This window comes from Apaloderma vittatum, unplaced genomic scaffold (assembly GCF_000703405.1).
Source record: "Apaloderma vittatum isolate BGI_N311 unplaced genomic scaffold, ASM70340v1 scaffold285, whole genome shotgun sequence".
Taxonomy (NCBI): domain Eukaryota; kingdom Metazoa; phylum Chordata; class Aves; order Trogoniformes; family Trogonidae; genus Apaloderma; species Apaloderma vittatum.
This window is the reverse complement of record NW_009715535.1, coordinates 126,036-141,959: the sequence shown is the minus strand read 5'-3', so window position 1 is coordinate 141,959 and position 15,924 is coordinate 126,036. Positions and strand designations below refer to the sequence as shown.

At 38.0% G+C, this 15,924-nt stretch overlaps 1 protein-coding gene across 1 annotated transcript in view; it reads left to right on the top strand.

Moving 5' to 3' along the window:
• Positions 1–385: 385 nt before the first annotated feature.
• Positions 386–15,924, top strand: part of SCAPER (S-phase cyclin A-associated protein in the ER) — a 140,976-nt gene continuing 125,437 nt past the window's right edge. The window contains 4 exon segments of the mRNA XM_009869196.1: positions 386–445; positions 1,901–2,018; positions 9,023–9,093; positions 11,868–12,065. Of these exon segments, the coding sequence (XP_009867498.1) occupies positions 386–445; positions 1,901–2,018; positions 9,023–9,093; positions 11,868–12,065 (447 nt within the window).

Below are 15,924 nucleotides of genomic sequence, written 5' to 3'. Positions count from 1 at the left end.
TCTGATTAATTTTTCTTTTTTGAACTAATCATCTGCTTCCTGTATCACAGGGTAGATTATTCTGCTTGCCTTTCACTCTTCTAGAGCAGTCCAGGCAATTATTTGTTTTGAAGTTTTAATATTATTTGTACTGTTTACTATCTTACTACTTATATATTTTCTTTTTTCTCTAGGGTCACTCGATTTTTTTTTCTTCTTGGGCCTTTGACTGCTTTTAATAAGGAGGAATGCAAACACTTTATGAATAAAATCATCTTCTGAAAACTTTACTGTGTTCATCTGATGTTCTTGACGTAAATGTTGCTAAGAAGCTAAAGTTAATTTTGGAAGTGGTTTAAATTAAAGTAGCTAATTGTATTTATTTTGACACAGGTGTGAAAACTCAATGGGGTCGTCCAAAAATGTAAGTGAGCCTGTTGATGTGGAGGAAGGTTATAACATGATGGTAAGACATTCGACTACTATAACTACTATAAAATTGATTTGCTTATACCTTCTCTAAAAGTACTGATTCTAGAAACTGAATTAGTTTAATTGATTAACACCATGATGAGAAATTTTCAGAAATTAATTTAACTGTAGAAGAGATTTGAGTATTTCTTCTGGTTTTACATAATTTCTTGGGTTTCTTTTGACCAAAATGTATCTTTTGCTTTATTTGTTTCATTATGCTTTCCAAAAGCTCACTTAGGTAGTGGTGCTATTTTTTTTCTCTGTGTTTGCTGTATTACATGGTGATGTGCCTGGGCAGGTCTGTGGAGCACTAGATGGCACACTGTGGCTTTGGAACACGCAACTGAGGACATCTGCATGAGAGAAACTTAAATACTGTTATATAAGCGTTTAAGTAAAAGCAGTTTCTCATTTGTTTTGTGTTTCCTACCATAGCCACTCATCTGCTACATTAATTTTTACTCTATTTTCTTTCTGAAGAAGTACTAGTGCTATAAAACAAGGTGGTTGTAGGCTTGATTCATGATGGTAAGAATGAAAAGAGGAAAAATGCATCTTCTGATTAGTGCTATAGAAAATCAGTCTGTTCGTGCCTAAGGTAATTCAATTCTTTGTGGTTAAGTTTGTCAGTGTTTAAACATGACTTGGTCAGCAGTTTTGGGCTGTCATGGTACATAATTTTATCATTACAGTATATAGTTTGGCTTTGTTTCAAACTATTTTCTCAGGAGTAACTTGATACACTGTACAAGAGGCAAGATTTATTCTAAATGACATCTGTTAGTTGATATGAATATTTCTCAATATATTTCTTTTCAAATGTCTTGTGGTGATGCGTTTTGCAACTCCAAAGAAAATGTTTACTAGGTAAATGGAGTTCATCCTACTGTCTCTCATTCTGTCTTTGAACAGCTGCAGTTTTCTAGTAATAACAGTTAGCTTTGGTTGCCAGGAAATACTTTCTAGGTTCTTGTCTTCTCAGTGAAAGAGAAGTGGTGTTTTTACACATTTCAGATGGTTCCAATAAATCTTGTGCCTTTCTCTAGGCTCACTCCAGTCACCTAACACACTCTTTTGGGTCTCATGCAGCTTTTACCTTGAATGATTAGTTCTAATTACGGTTACTAAAGTGTGTGTGAAGTCTACTGTGATGCTGTAGCAGCACTGATGATCAATCAAACAGAGGTTAAAAATGTGTGCTGAAGCCATACCCACACTGACTGAGGGCTGGGTAGTAACTCTCATGTCATGTTGATCTATCTTCTGCTTATCATGCAGAAACACGGCTGGGAAAGTAAATGTGTACCCCTGGTTCAGGTGTCTGAGGAAAAGTCACTAACTGCATTTCACTTTGGGTGGTTCAGCTATGTACTGGCTGAAATTAACATACCAAACAAAAAAATTATAGTTAGGATTTTTTTTTCATCCCTGTATTTTTTGTTTTCAGGCTTCTTTCCAACGCTCTAATAGCCACGACAAAGTGAGGAAAATAGTTGCAGAGGAGGGACGTACAGCAAGGAACCTAATCGCATGGAGTGTTCCACTGGAAAACAAAGAAGATGATGGTATGTACTCAACAGTTTTCCACCAGCTTTCTTCACTTCCAGTCCTTTGTCCACTGGAGTTGCTCACCTGGAAACATGTTTCTAACATAGGATTTCTCTATTCGAAAATAAATGGTTATGTTTAATGTATATAGTAAAACTTTAAAGCTTCTTTCCAAAATGCACCCTGCAGTTGGCCGATTACTTTTATAAAGTCTTTTGTCTTTTATAAAGACAAAAAACTGCTTTCATTTTTTCTCTAAGCAACATGTCAGACTGTTCTCTTTTGCTGTTATTATCAAGATATTTATGTAATATAATAGTGTTGTCTTTAAGTGATCTCTTGTAACTTGAGAATTCAGAATTGTAGGGATGGCTTAGAACAATCTAACAAATTGCTCTCTACACTCTAAAACAAAGAAGTTTGGAAGTTTCTTTTGGTGTCACTTCAGTCTTGGGTAAACATCTGTGAAGAATCTTTGGGGAAGGGGATATGCAGGAGCAGTTTTCTGTAACAGGTCTTCAGAACATTTTTGTTGCTGTTCTGATAATTCTCTTGTGGCATGATGACTTAAGGATTCAGGAATTGAATTTAGTATTTATGCTGCTCAAGCTGTTCTAGATGTTAAAATGCTGATTTTGAGGACTTCATCTCAAGTATTTTTGTAGCTCACACCTCCCTGTGCAGGTGCTGCTGCTTTTGAGACTTAGGCAGGAGTGCTGTGAAAGTGGTTGAACAGTGGAACAGGTTGCCAAGAAACTGGGCGCAGTCTCAGTCCTTGGAGATGCTCAGAACCTCACTGGACTTGATCCTGGGCAGCCTGCTCTAGCTGACCTTGCTTTGGGCGGGGAGGTTGGACTAGGTGATCTCCAGAGGTTCCTTCCAATCTCAGCTGTTCTGTGATTCTCCCACTGGAAGAGATGCTGCTACAGAAAGTTAAGTCTAAGTTAAAAGAGAACCCTATGTCTGAAGCAAACTCAGGCAAAACGTAAACTCTTTGGCTTGTTTTATGCATTAAGATATATTTAGGTTTTTGGGTTTTTTTGGGCTGAAAAGTCTAAAGTCACAGAAGACAATGAATTGTTTGAAAACCTATTCAGATGTTTGTATGTGGACATTTGATACATTTCATTACGGAAGTTTAATTCAGTTCAGAAGGTGTAGCTGTACCTCTGTTGAACAGTGATAAGTGGAACGACAGCTTATCCTAAACCTAATTGCAAGTGTCTGCATTCACAAGCTTTGGTTCCAGGTCAGAACCCTTTTACTTCAGCGTTGCCCCGCCTATCTTAGAACATTTTGTGTACCGGCTTATTTAGTAAATACTAACTGGTCAGCTGAAGAACATGTGCTGTGAACCTTTGTTAGCTACCTGTAGGAAGACAAAATAATTTAAGACTTGGGCATAATCTGACCAAGTAGAATGCATACCTCGGAGCTTTGGATCACATGCAACAGCTACCAAGTTTATTACCATGAATATGGGGATTTTTAGGTGGGCCAGTTCTGCATTCTCCTGGCAGCTTCACTTACGTCTTTCCCCAGAAGACGCATTTATCTGTTTGCTAGTCTTACATCTGCCCGCGTGTTCTTTAGTGTGTTAGTAGATCCGCTGGTAGTACTGGACTAGTCACATACGTCACTTAAGCAGAGTAGAACTGGGGCCAAAGGATTTATAAAGGTTCTGAATTACACTTTTGGGGAAGGGGTTGGTATGAATGAGTATATGTGAAAGGAACATGGAGTATATTTCTAACAGTATATTTGAGTTACTCATGAGTTCATTCAGCTTTTGTTTAAAGAGGTTGTTATTTGTCAATACTACCTTGCTTGTAATACTCTCTTAGAAGCTTTCAGGTAAGACTTTTTCCTTAAAAATGAGTTTCCATGAGTTGTAGAGGAATGTTCATGCTATCATTTTCTGCGAAAACATGAGTGAATGTAAGAATCAATTTTTAAGTAATTAATTAGTTGTTACATATGATAATTAACATCCAGGTAACTGTATTAATTTCCTTCTTTTGGTTCTATTAGCACCATTGTAGTTTTTAAAACTTCTAGTTGCTGCTGCTTTTTTCTTTTTAAAATTTCTTCGTTAAATCATAGGCTGACCTTTTTGCACAACACAAAGGATCTGATGATAATTGCCTCATGGAAAATTTCCCTGTGGAAAGGAACTTGTGGCTAATGAAAGTCTGGCAAGATCCTTTATCTATTGACCTGTGTCTTGGCATAGAGGGTGCATATGTTGGTGTCAGTGAGCTCTGATTCATTTTGTGCTGATCTTTCAATATGTATTTTGTCCCTGAGGAATGACACAGCAGTATTATGAATTAGGACAGTTCTAACTCATTCAGGGGTTGTGGAAATCAGGCCAAAGGTTCAGGTTGCCTGAGCCAGTCCTGCAACTCTTCTGTACAAAGCAGAATTTTGGCTTGTAATATTCAGAGGTATTGCTTTGGCAGTAGAAGAGCATAATTTAACATTTTATGTTATATACTTTTATTCATGTTGCGGTTTTAATTGTTTTTTTCATGGGCAAACTGGGGTATGGCCATTTGCTGTTACTGATGGTAGTGTTACAGAGGGTTGACAAAATGCTGGATTTGTTTTTTCGTTTTGCTTTTCTGTTTGTATTTCTTTTAAAAATGCTTATCCTTCCTACCTTTTAACTTTTCCTCTGAAAGAACTGTGTATTTTATATAGAGGACATGGGTAAAAGAGCAATATTGAAAATCATTGCAATCAAAACCTTCCAATTTCTTAATGGAAATATATTGTTCCTGTCAATAAGAAATATTTCCTTAGAAAGGAGAGAGACTTCTGGAATGGCAGGTGGAACTTCTGTGACAGAATTTGGAGCAGCATGCACCCTTGTTAGGCCAGATATGAAAATCCAAAAGGTGATGGCAGTGGTCTAGAAAAAGTAGTGACTGCTAACACATTTTTAACTGTTCAAGTTAAAGTAGTCCTTCACAGAGTTCATTAATATGCAGGAGATTCTGTTGGGTAGCCTAAGTAACAGTACAGTTGACATTGTGTCCTAGGGGAAGTCTCACAACTGAAAAATCCACTAATCTGATAGTCCGTCTCCAGAATTAAATTTGCATTCCAAACCTATGGCCACCAATCACCACCTGCAGTCACTTAGACCTTGCCCACCTTGGGAAGCTGTGACCATTCTCATGGAGGATTTCAGAATTTTTTCCTTTGAAATTATTTTATTTGCTTAGCGTGAAGTTTGAGGGCACTGCATGCAGATGAACACTACTCTCCAATTTTATTACAAAATCTCAACTGTGATGTTGGCAGCAGTTAAAACATCACAGGGCCTTGATATTTAAATCTTAATAGAAGGTCAGGTGCCTTTGGAACTTAAAGAAATGTGTCAAAAATGGAAAGTCTTGTGTTTGTAGCTGTTCCATTCTTTCCTATTTGTTTGAAATCATTTGGGCTCTTGCCATACGGAATTCATTTGTAGATTAAGCATTTCAGGGTAGAGAAATGTGTTTTAGTGGTTGAAACATACCTGGCAGACTTTGGGGAACCTGCAGTATAACCTACTCCTTTAGCAAAAGCCTGATGGAGTAAATAGATTTTGCAGTATCTGGTGAAAGTCATGAACCTTGGCTCTTTGGCCAAAGGTCTTTTCCAACTAAATGATGTTGTGATTCTGTAAGTAAGGAAGTTGAAAGAGTCAGGACTGAAAATGTGTTTTCACATTGGGCAAGCTTGTGACTGGCAGAATATAATGTGAAGGGAAAGCTGTTCTTAAAGGCTCATAACTTTCAAACCTTAAATTTCGCTGTAATGGATGGGAATCCAGTCTAGTCCTGGTGGGCGGATACAGGGCCATTATATTCTGAATGAGAAAGTGACAGCGATTTGCAAAAGTAATTTTGTGGGAAGTACACTGCTGTAATTCAGTCTGGAGGTGGAAAACCATGGAGAATTTTCCTTATATCCATGCTTGAAGACAGTCATTTCTCCAGACCTTAGCACTGCACAGTTAGAAAATTTGTATCTGCTACTGCTCTGCCAACTTTTAAGAAGATACAATAATACTAGAACCTTAAATAAGCTTCCTCAATTAAGGGGTCAAAAATAAACAGTCTCATCTGGTTGCCTCCTCCAGGCAGGTGTCTCTGCCTTACTTCAGATGAGGTTCAGGCAACAAGTCTTACCAAAGCTGCGTTTTTGCAAAAATGTTTCTTGAGATGAACAGAGGCACCAGCAGGGCTAGAGAGAGAGATTCTGGAGTACAGACTGGTTGGGTGTAGCAATGGTCCTCTAATGTAGACTGACCGTCTTACAGGTTTTGTAGGTAAAATACATATCTCGTGGGGGAAGAGGAAAGGTGACAGAGTAGATTTCTCACACTCTGTATAAGAACTGGAGGAAAACTACAGAGTGCTTACCCAATTGTGTCCTCGGATTCATTCAAGGAGATGAAGTATAATTGAAAATTGTTATCACTCCTGCTGCAGGTCTGATGAGGAGCAGTATCAAAGGCACTGAAACAACATACACAGTTGATCTCTGCCGTAGTGAGAACAGAAGTAAGGGCTGCTATTAATTACTGAATTTAAAGGCGATTCCCACATTTCTCATATCAGTAAAACTATTCAAAAGAGAGAGATGATAGGGATGATTGTTGGAATTGCTAGTATAAAAGATAGCTTTTGAAAACAGTTTTTCGGTGGCTTTTTTTTTTTTTTGGAGGTCAGCACCCCAACTTTTTGTGACAGGAAGCCTTCACAAATCACAAACCCTGTGTGATTCATATTTAATTACCAGACAAGAGAGGAAATGGACTTCAAGTGTAAAATAGGCTGGAGCTCCCTGAATGCTGCAAAACTTTGCTGCCTCGTATATTTCATATTGGCAACTTAATAGCTAATGAGATGAGCGTCTTTGGCCACTATTGTTCCTTCCTTAAAATTCAGTAAATTCCTAGCAGGTAATGCCCTTGGTGTGCCTTTGAGATGCTGTGCTTGTATCAATGCTGCTGTGGCGTAGTTACACACTCAGAGTCCCTGAGCATATGCAGCAGCATGGAGCAGTGCTCTTGTGCCACCACTACCGGTGAACACGAAAGAAGAAAAGCAGAAAGGAAGATGTTTTCTGGTAATCAGAGGCACTTAGGAGAAGAAAAAGAATAATAAAAGCTCAGAGATGGGGCTGCTGCTGAAATACAAACCTTTCTGACCCAGACACCTGAAGAAGTTAGTCCTTGCCACACAGTATTTGCTCTTAAGTTTGCAAAACCTGGTATTTACTTATTTATTTGTTTTCTCTGGGTGTCTGCTTTATGTAAAAGTGCCTGAAAACGCTTTTGTCTTCACAAAGGACTTGTTCAGACATTTCCCAGTTCTTAGATGATGGATTAGTATTCTGGCTTTTGTAGAATCTAAAGTGACTGCAGCTTTTTTGTGTATTTATCAGCCCTTTTTTAATTTTAACATACCCGTATTTGCGTTTATCACTGTGCAAAGTCTGAATGCCATTGCATTCAAAATCTTGTCTTTGCAGGATGTAAATCGTGTCAGAAGAGAGATGTCAGTGATTGAAATATTTCAGTTATCGTAATTCTGACAAGGAGCCGATTTGCACTTTTAAGCTTTTTTGTGAATAGGAAGTCTTCTACATACAGTAGCGGAATCGGAATTTTTCCTGAATGCTGCTTAATTGAGTTCAATATATTAAATTGTACGTGTTGTTTTGGCTAATGAAGCATTTTAAAAATGAATTATCAAGCAAAGAATTTTTAATTTGTTTTAAAATTAAAGGCCTTGTTCCCTGAAATGGCCAGTGATGCAAACCAGCTGTACAGCTGCTTGGTTATGACAGGTTTACAGCTGCTTTGCATAACTAGAGCAATGTAAAACAGCTGGACTGTGTTAGGGAATTTGGTCTAAGAACTGTTAAAAACTGGACAAATCTGAAATTCAGTAATGATCTCAATGGTCTAGGAAGGAACTATATTCAGTTAATGCATTTATTTGCTTGGCTTCACTCAGCTAAATAATCTTGAATCTTTTACTTAGATATAATCTGTGCTAGAGAGTACTCTTGCCATAGTTAGCATTTTGTCTTAAATTGCTTACATTTTTGGTAATTGGATCCTATGATTTTCATGTTGTGCAAATTAGATACTAAGTTAGAGGAATGAAACTTTAAAAAATATTATTTTTTTTTAAGTTACCCTTGAGCAATTCTCAAGGATTAAATGCAAACATACCAGGTAGGTCTAGGCTAACACAAAGTTATCTATGCAAAGATAATTCTTAATCACTTAAGAAATTGTCTCCACAGCACTGGGACCTGAAATCATCCTTTCTGGCTGTGTGAATTTAAATGGATTTTGGAAGCATAGTTGCTAAAGTCACTTCATATAAGCAGTGGAGGGAGACGGGTGTATTTGAGGAGGCATTTCAGATCTTAAGGGGACTGACTCATGCTCTGTGAATGTTTTTCTCTCTTCCTTTGGCTACCTAAATGTAGGTGAACTAAATCCAGTCTAAGTTGTGTTTTTCCCGGTCTTTCTTGGCAGAAAATACAAAAATCTGCTGGTAGTTTGATTGAACAGTTTGAGAAAAACTAAATTGTTGTATTTGTTTTTCCTAGGAAAGATACTCCTTGTTTTAATTCTGTAATATCTGATTGAGCAATCATTCAAGAGCAGACTTTTTTCCATCTGTATAGAAAACTAGTATCGTATTTGACATATAGATTGTAGCGATAGCATTGTCAGAGTCACTGAGCGCTTAAAAGTAGGCTATCTTTGTTGAATGAAGGCTGTTATTCTTGCCTTTCTTTGTGGGTTTTTTTCATTTTCTGTGTGTTTTCTGGCTTTATCCACATTTGGAACTGTGCACTATATATTTGGAATATACAATTTTAGGAACCTCCTCAGTCGGATTGTACCTATATCCGTACGTTGCAAGATGAGATATATGCATTTTAGAATGCTGTATCTAATAACAGTCATTAGTGTTGATTAAAACAGTTGCTTCTCCCACAGGAAAATCAAAATGGCAAACTTGTGGGAAAACAAAGAGAGTGAGTCAAGGAACACACAAGACTGCAAAACAGGTATCTGCTCTTTTTTATTATGACATAAAATTTACAACATAAAAAATGTTTTGTCATGTCAGGTATTACTGGCTGAATAACACATATATAAAGCTGTGCATACATTGTATTTTTAAAGCATACAAGTTTCAAAATCAAGTCTTCGGAAGTTAAAAGAAAAGCCAAATTTTATATTACCATCCTCGGCTTTTACTTCTGCTATTTCCTACTGTCTGGATGCATGATTTTTGGCATTAAAGTTGTTTTAAGGAAAGTGTTGTTCAATTAAGCGATAAAGGATATTCTACCTGTAAGGATGCTGCTTATACAAAGACTACCTTTCCGCCCAATTTCTAATCTGAGAAAGTGCTTTATTTCTTAAGCTCATATGTTAGTGACTGAAGTCAACATAACCTATTTTGGAAAAAAATCAGTCCAGGTGAGTAAAATTTCTGGGAGTTATGACTCTAGAGCAAATCTGCATGGGAAGTGTCAAGAAGAAACTGCTTTTGTTTTTATTCATGTTTTTTCTACGTGACTGAAAACCTTACGTATGTTATTAAAGTAATACCTCAGTCTTTTCCTCGTGTTTAATATTTTTAACAAATGCTTTTCTTTGATTAATGGATTTAAGCCATTAGTATGGCTTTAGCCATTTAATATTTCGAGACAGTTTGTCAGATTTTGATAATATGGCATAAAGAAGATGTTATTTTGGGGGGAGGGGGGAAATATTCTGCTCCAGAGAGATATATTTGCATCTTTAAAACATAGGCATGTTTATTTTCTGAGTTCAGTTTAGCAGCTATTAGCCGTATGTTCTCTCTTCACATACTATAATGTTACAAACCTGCGTATTCTAGACGGGGCTCTGAGCAGCCTGATCTAGTGGGAGATGTCTCTGCCCATGGCAGGGGAGTTGGAACTAGGTGATCTTTAAGATCCCTTCCAACCCTGATAATTCTATTATTCTGGTTTTCTTTTTCTCTGAAGGTGGAGTTTTATTGATGTATTTGGGGCTTCCAACTATAGAATCTTTTGGGTGTAAGAGTAGTGTGCTACATAGTTTGGGTCAAAGCTATGTGTTATATGGATTATTACATAATCCCAAGGGATTATGTTGCTTGTGATCTAAAATGACTTTTTTGTAAGAATTCTCTGTCTTTAAGCATAAACTTGCCCGCCATTAAACTCATCTTTTGGCACGAAGAAAAAATGTGTACAAACTTTTTACACAGGGTACAAAAAGACTTGAATCCCAGTCAGTTTTCTTGCTATTTACAGTATCTCTAGTTAGCGATTAGATATTGTGATTATAAACTTTGTGTGGCGGCTTGTGCAATGTTGGTTTTGAGTGCTTTTATTCAGTCATCAAAAGTAGAGGTTTTAGAAGGAATTTTGCAGTAATCCCTGCAAGAATACTTCGGTGAGAATTGTTTTTCTGGAGATCTGTGCCACAGTGGACCAATGCATCAGAATTGCATTAAAAGTGCTGCTAAAATAAGTGCATTAAAAAAAAGAAAAACAAAAAACCCAGACAAACCCCAGACTGTTGTAGCATGTAACTAATAACTCCATCACAAAATGGCCCACAGCTGGATTTCACTTGGGGTCTGCCGGAGGTGCTTGTCCACCTGGCTGCCGTGGAATGTGGAACCTGATAGAAGTCTGGCATGGTAGCAGGATTTCTCTGTTTGCTTTTTTGTCGTGGGAGAGAATTTCAAGCTTAGTAAGGACAGTGTCATGGGGCAAAGTGCTGATTTGGTGTTTTGAGCCAAATAGGCATGCTCCAGAATCCTTTGGAATAGCCTGTGCAGGTGAGGGACAGCCTGCCTCCGACGAGGAGACCTATCCCAGCGTGAGTGCCTGAGCTGAACAGATCCGTAACGGTGAGGTGGCCTAACAGTACTTCCAAGTAGGCACGCTGTGATTCCTGTCCCTGCCAGCGTTTGTGAAGACAGTTTGGATGTTCTCCCTCTGCTCCCATCACATTTAGCATGTTGGCAGTCCTCTGCATCTGTGCAGCAGAGGAGTACTAGATCAGCCTGCATGTTAAAACTAAAAACCAACCAGATTTGTTGAAGTTAAAGCTGTTAAATTATAATGTAAAACAGCACGAGGACCCTTTCAGGCTTGGTGTAAGTAGGAGCAGCTCGATTCATTGGCACAGCACTTACTCTGGGTTGAACTGAACTTGCAATGTTAACAACACGGTGAGTGGAAATCTTAGTACAAGTAGTCTAGAGTGTGAAAGCTTCTTTTTGTCACTAATTCAGTGCTTGGTGGCATCTCCTCTGCAGCGTAGTCATAACATATCAATCAAAAGGATAGTCACATCAGCTCGTTAATGTTCATATATTAGAACGAGGGTTTAAAAACTATAGTCATGCATAATGTCTTAGTAATGGAATTAAACTGTGATGGAATATTGCTGGTATGATTATTTGTTATTTTCATCTCTGGATGCACATGCTTGTCAGAATAGGTAATACCAGATGGTTATTAGAGACTGTAACTTTCCAGTGTGCTAAGAGGCAGAATATCTTGTGCAGTGTGAATGTGGGATTACAGATGTCAAAGAAACAGAGTCTGTTTCTACATCACTGCTGGCTATGTTTATCTTAAAGTGTGTTTTAAAAAACTCAAGTCGGTGGGATGTTGTGTTCTTCTTCCATGAAAAAATTTCGCTTTCACAAATATTTGAATATGTTGAAAACATATGTTGTACAGAAACCCAAGCGCTTACCATACTCCTGTTCATTGTTTTCCTTTTCGGTTGTATCTTGTTTTTTCAGAGCACTACTGTAGACTGCAAATTAACAGCTGCAGCAGCTGGAGATAAAAACTTTGACAAAAGCCCAACAAAAACAAGACAGCCTCGAAAAGTTGATCTTCGAGCTCGATACTGGGCGTTTCTTTTTGACAATCTCAGGCGGGCAGTGGATGAAATCTATGTTACATGTGAATCAGATCAGAGCGTGGTAGAATGCAAGGTAAGTCTTCAGCTGTGCTTTGCCTGTTGTCACATGACTCATACCTGCTTTTTTTGTGCTTTACAGAAAAAGCAAAGGAGGAATTAGAGCCTCAGAAATATGATACTTCTTGATTTGTGTTTAGTTAAGGCTTGTAAATAGGAAAACTCATGGTGTATTTATTCAGATTTAAGAAGATGCTTTCATCTTAGTGACTAATTTTTGCAGCGTAAGAAACTTGTAGTGATGTACATAATGCTATTAGATCTTGTTTTTCTGTTGAAATCAGTTTTTGCTTATAGAGTTCTGATTTTGTTAATCTCCTGCCTGGACACCGATTAATTTATTTTTTCCCTGTAGTGTTCTTTACTGTAGATGGCACTGTTGTGATTCAGCCTTTTTCACATTTGTTTGCTTCCTGTTAAGTGCGTTAATTATACATTGCTCCCTTTTTGCGGTGATAGTTACCCGTCTTCTCATTCGCTCTGGCGTTGAGAAAATGATTGGTGGTCAAGCGTAAACAGTGTCTGGTTGGGATCTCTCTGTAAGACACGCTTCCTAATTTCAAGTAACGGGTTTGTAAAAGCTTGTGCATCTGTTTTGTATTTTATGATGATTTTCTAGTAGATCCATAGAAAGACCATTGTTATCTAATAAAAGTCATTCATTGCTTAGAAAAGGAATTTATTGCTAGCATTAAGAGAAGCTGGAATGCTGCTTTCCAAAAGAAATAGTAAAGAAACGACTTCTGTTTTCATATTAAACATGCTGAAAACTCAACACATTCTGGAAATGATTATGTAATCACTGTAAAAAATTACATGTATCGATTTAAGTAAACTTTTTTCTTATCGTATGCATCTAGTTCTCTGCTGTAATCAGACACAGCTAAATTGATTTTGAGATTAGCGTACAAATACATTTCATTGAAAGCAGGTTTGAAAACTGAACAGTAGCTGGAGGCTTCCAAATCACTGGTTGGTCTAACACAATTTAACATTTTGTTACTGAACTGTCTTCCTGCTCAGGAAACTGCTCTCGAGAATTTTTTGGTTTAAGAAAATCAGTCAACCTTGCATTGTAATTAGATTACCATTTTAAACTTTTGTGACTGGAAGAACAGAAGCGTATTTGTATCATTATCACATATTTTGGGGGTTAGATATCATTCAGCATTTTAATCATGCTACTTGATCTGTTCTCCGATGGAGATATTACATAGCCTAAGTGAAAAGTCTTCGTTTTAGTAGATGCTTGACAGTGATGTATGTATCTGTGTGTATCAGATTACTTGTTTGCAAAACAGAGGTGGAAAAAGCCCACAATGAGTAAACAGGGGAATCCAATGTCATGTGTCCTGAAACTTATGTAACATTCATGTTGCTTTCACCTTTTAAGAGCTCTTTCTTCTCGGCCCAGGCAAGTGCCTTACCTGAGTCGCTGGAGTATGTGTTTGTACTGTGGTCCTTTGTTCGTGAGATTTTCTTCCAAAGGTTGCTGTTAAACGATGATTATTGCTCTTTTAATAGATTATTCAATTTTCTGTTCATTAAGCTATGAGATATAAAACTGCTGAGTCTTGCAAATTATTTTTACTAGTCATGTTCCACGTCTATCAGTTCTGTTGAATGTCATTGTTTATTCAGGGGTGGTTATTGTCGACAGACACAGGCCAGACTGCGCCAGAGTTGAAGCTGTCGATGTGTTCTCGCTACTTGTGTACAATGAAGTATCTTAACTGCTGTCTTTCAGAATGAGTGCTGTACATAACAGATAGGCATTTAATGGTTTTGGTACTATATACATAGGCTTCACCTAGGGAGTGATCAACTCAGCATGGATGTGTGTTTTAATTTTCCATGGCAAATTCATGGTAGTGAAGAACAGATCCTTGTGGAAACTGCGAATCTTCCTCATCTCCGATGCTGAAAAGCCAGCGCTTGCTGTCCTCCATCAACTGAAGCATCTTGTCTAAGTGCAGCTTTCGTATTAAGGAATACGTAGAAAGCGTTCACTGTAGTGCCTCAGTCTTTTAGGAGTTCATAAATTGAAATCGTGATCTAGGCTCAGGGTTCAGTTGGCAAATGGTATTTATTACAAAGCGCTCATGTGAGATTGTTTAAGGAATTCATGTAGCTCAGTAGAAGGCCTGTGGCATGCCTTAAAAATAGCTTAACTCAGTCTTTAGTTTGGTTGTTACAATTTGTCCATGTGTGACTTGGTTCCGGTAAATAATCACCATTGGCTTATCTAAAACACTTGTTTTTTTGCCTTGGCTCTGGTAAGCCTGTGTACGTTCTGTCGTGTTACTCCCAAGCACCAAGTTTCGTACTTTGCATTGACCGGTCGGTTCATGCCTGGTCAGACCTTGCAGGATCTCTGCTTGTGCCTTTTCTTGCTTGAAAACGTTAAAGCAATGAGCTGAACCTAGATTGCCTGTTTTGCCTGAGCTTGGGTGGACACTGCTGCAGGACAGGTGGCTGCAGCAAGGCTCTGCACATTATCCCAGCGACAGCTCCAGACACCTGAACGTGCAGGGTTGGGGGGACGCAAAGTGATTTTTTGCCTCTGCATAAGGCAAACGTGAACTGTGACATAATGTCGGGCATCGTATCAATTCTGTGTGGCCAATGAGGTATCTCCCGAACTCTGCTCCTGTCAGTAGAATACCGCTAATGCAGGTGTGGCATGGCAAAATATGTTAAGCTTCATTGGCCGGAAAATAGTGTCTATAACATGTGTAATCCTCTTTTGAAGCTTCTGGACTTAGGAGGGCAGATGTAATGCAGTCGTACCAGGTGTCTTGTCTGTCCTTGTATACCCAGGATTTTCTGTCACCCCTGCCATAACTTTTAATATCAGTGGACCACTTTAATTTAATTTAATCGTTATAGATCTCAGGAGAGTAGGTAGCTAGCTTGGAAAAAGACATTCTGTGGAGGTTTACGTTGCAGAAAAAAGTGCCACGCAGTCTTTGTTACACACCAGGGAATTCAGAGAGAAAACCAAGAGAACAGGAACGTACCAGCTCAGGGAAGAGGGATTGCGTGCGTGGTTGGTTTTGTTTTGTTGTGGGCTTTTTTCTTATTGTTCGTTTAAAAATAAGAATTAATGGAAGTGCATGTCATTTCTGGTACAAGAGGACTCAGTAAGGAGATAATGGGAAAACAGGCTCCCCTAGATCCACACTTTGCAGAACCACATCGGCTTTTTTCTTTTTGCTTAGTGGTTTGTTGTGGGTTTTGGGGGGGATTTTGGTTGTTTGTTGGCTTTTTTTATTATTTTTCTTTGAGCACGAGGAGTTCAGCTAGTTCTTACGGTTGTTCCATTTTTATGGATGACAGAACTGGTCTTCTGTATATCTTAGTTTAAATATGAAAATTCCACGTATAATGAACTTCTACTAACACTCATGCTAAAATTGAAACTGGATTAGCTTCACTGCTGGGTTCTTTTCTGCCAACTACATAGAAAAGTATTTATTGATTAAAATGTTTCAAGAGATACCAAGAGACACATGAGCTCAGTTGAAGATGGGTTTCTGCTATACTTAAAGAATTGAGATGATTTCCATAAATGAAAATTCCATATTGCCACATTTATTTTTTGGACTCATTTGACAGAATACCTTGTTAGCTCTCTTCATGAAGTATCGTTTACATCTACACTGCTGAACGTATGTGGGAAACTGTTAAATAAGGAACCAAAATGGTTAAACTGGTAATATTTCCTTCTTTGTTTTTTTTTTAAGTGGGATTTTGAAAAATCCTTTTTATTAGTTAAATCGTTCCTTAACTTCAACTTTGTAAGAGGAGTGTCCTCAGACATGTCTTAGTTGAACGGGCATGTGCTATTCTATTTAAACATTGTAGTTGTGTAA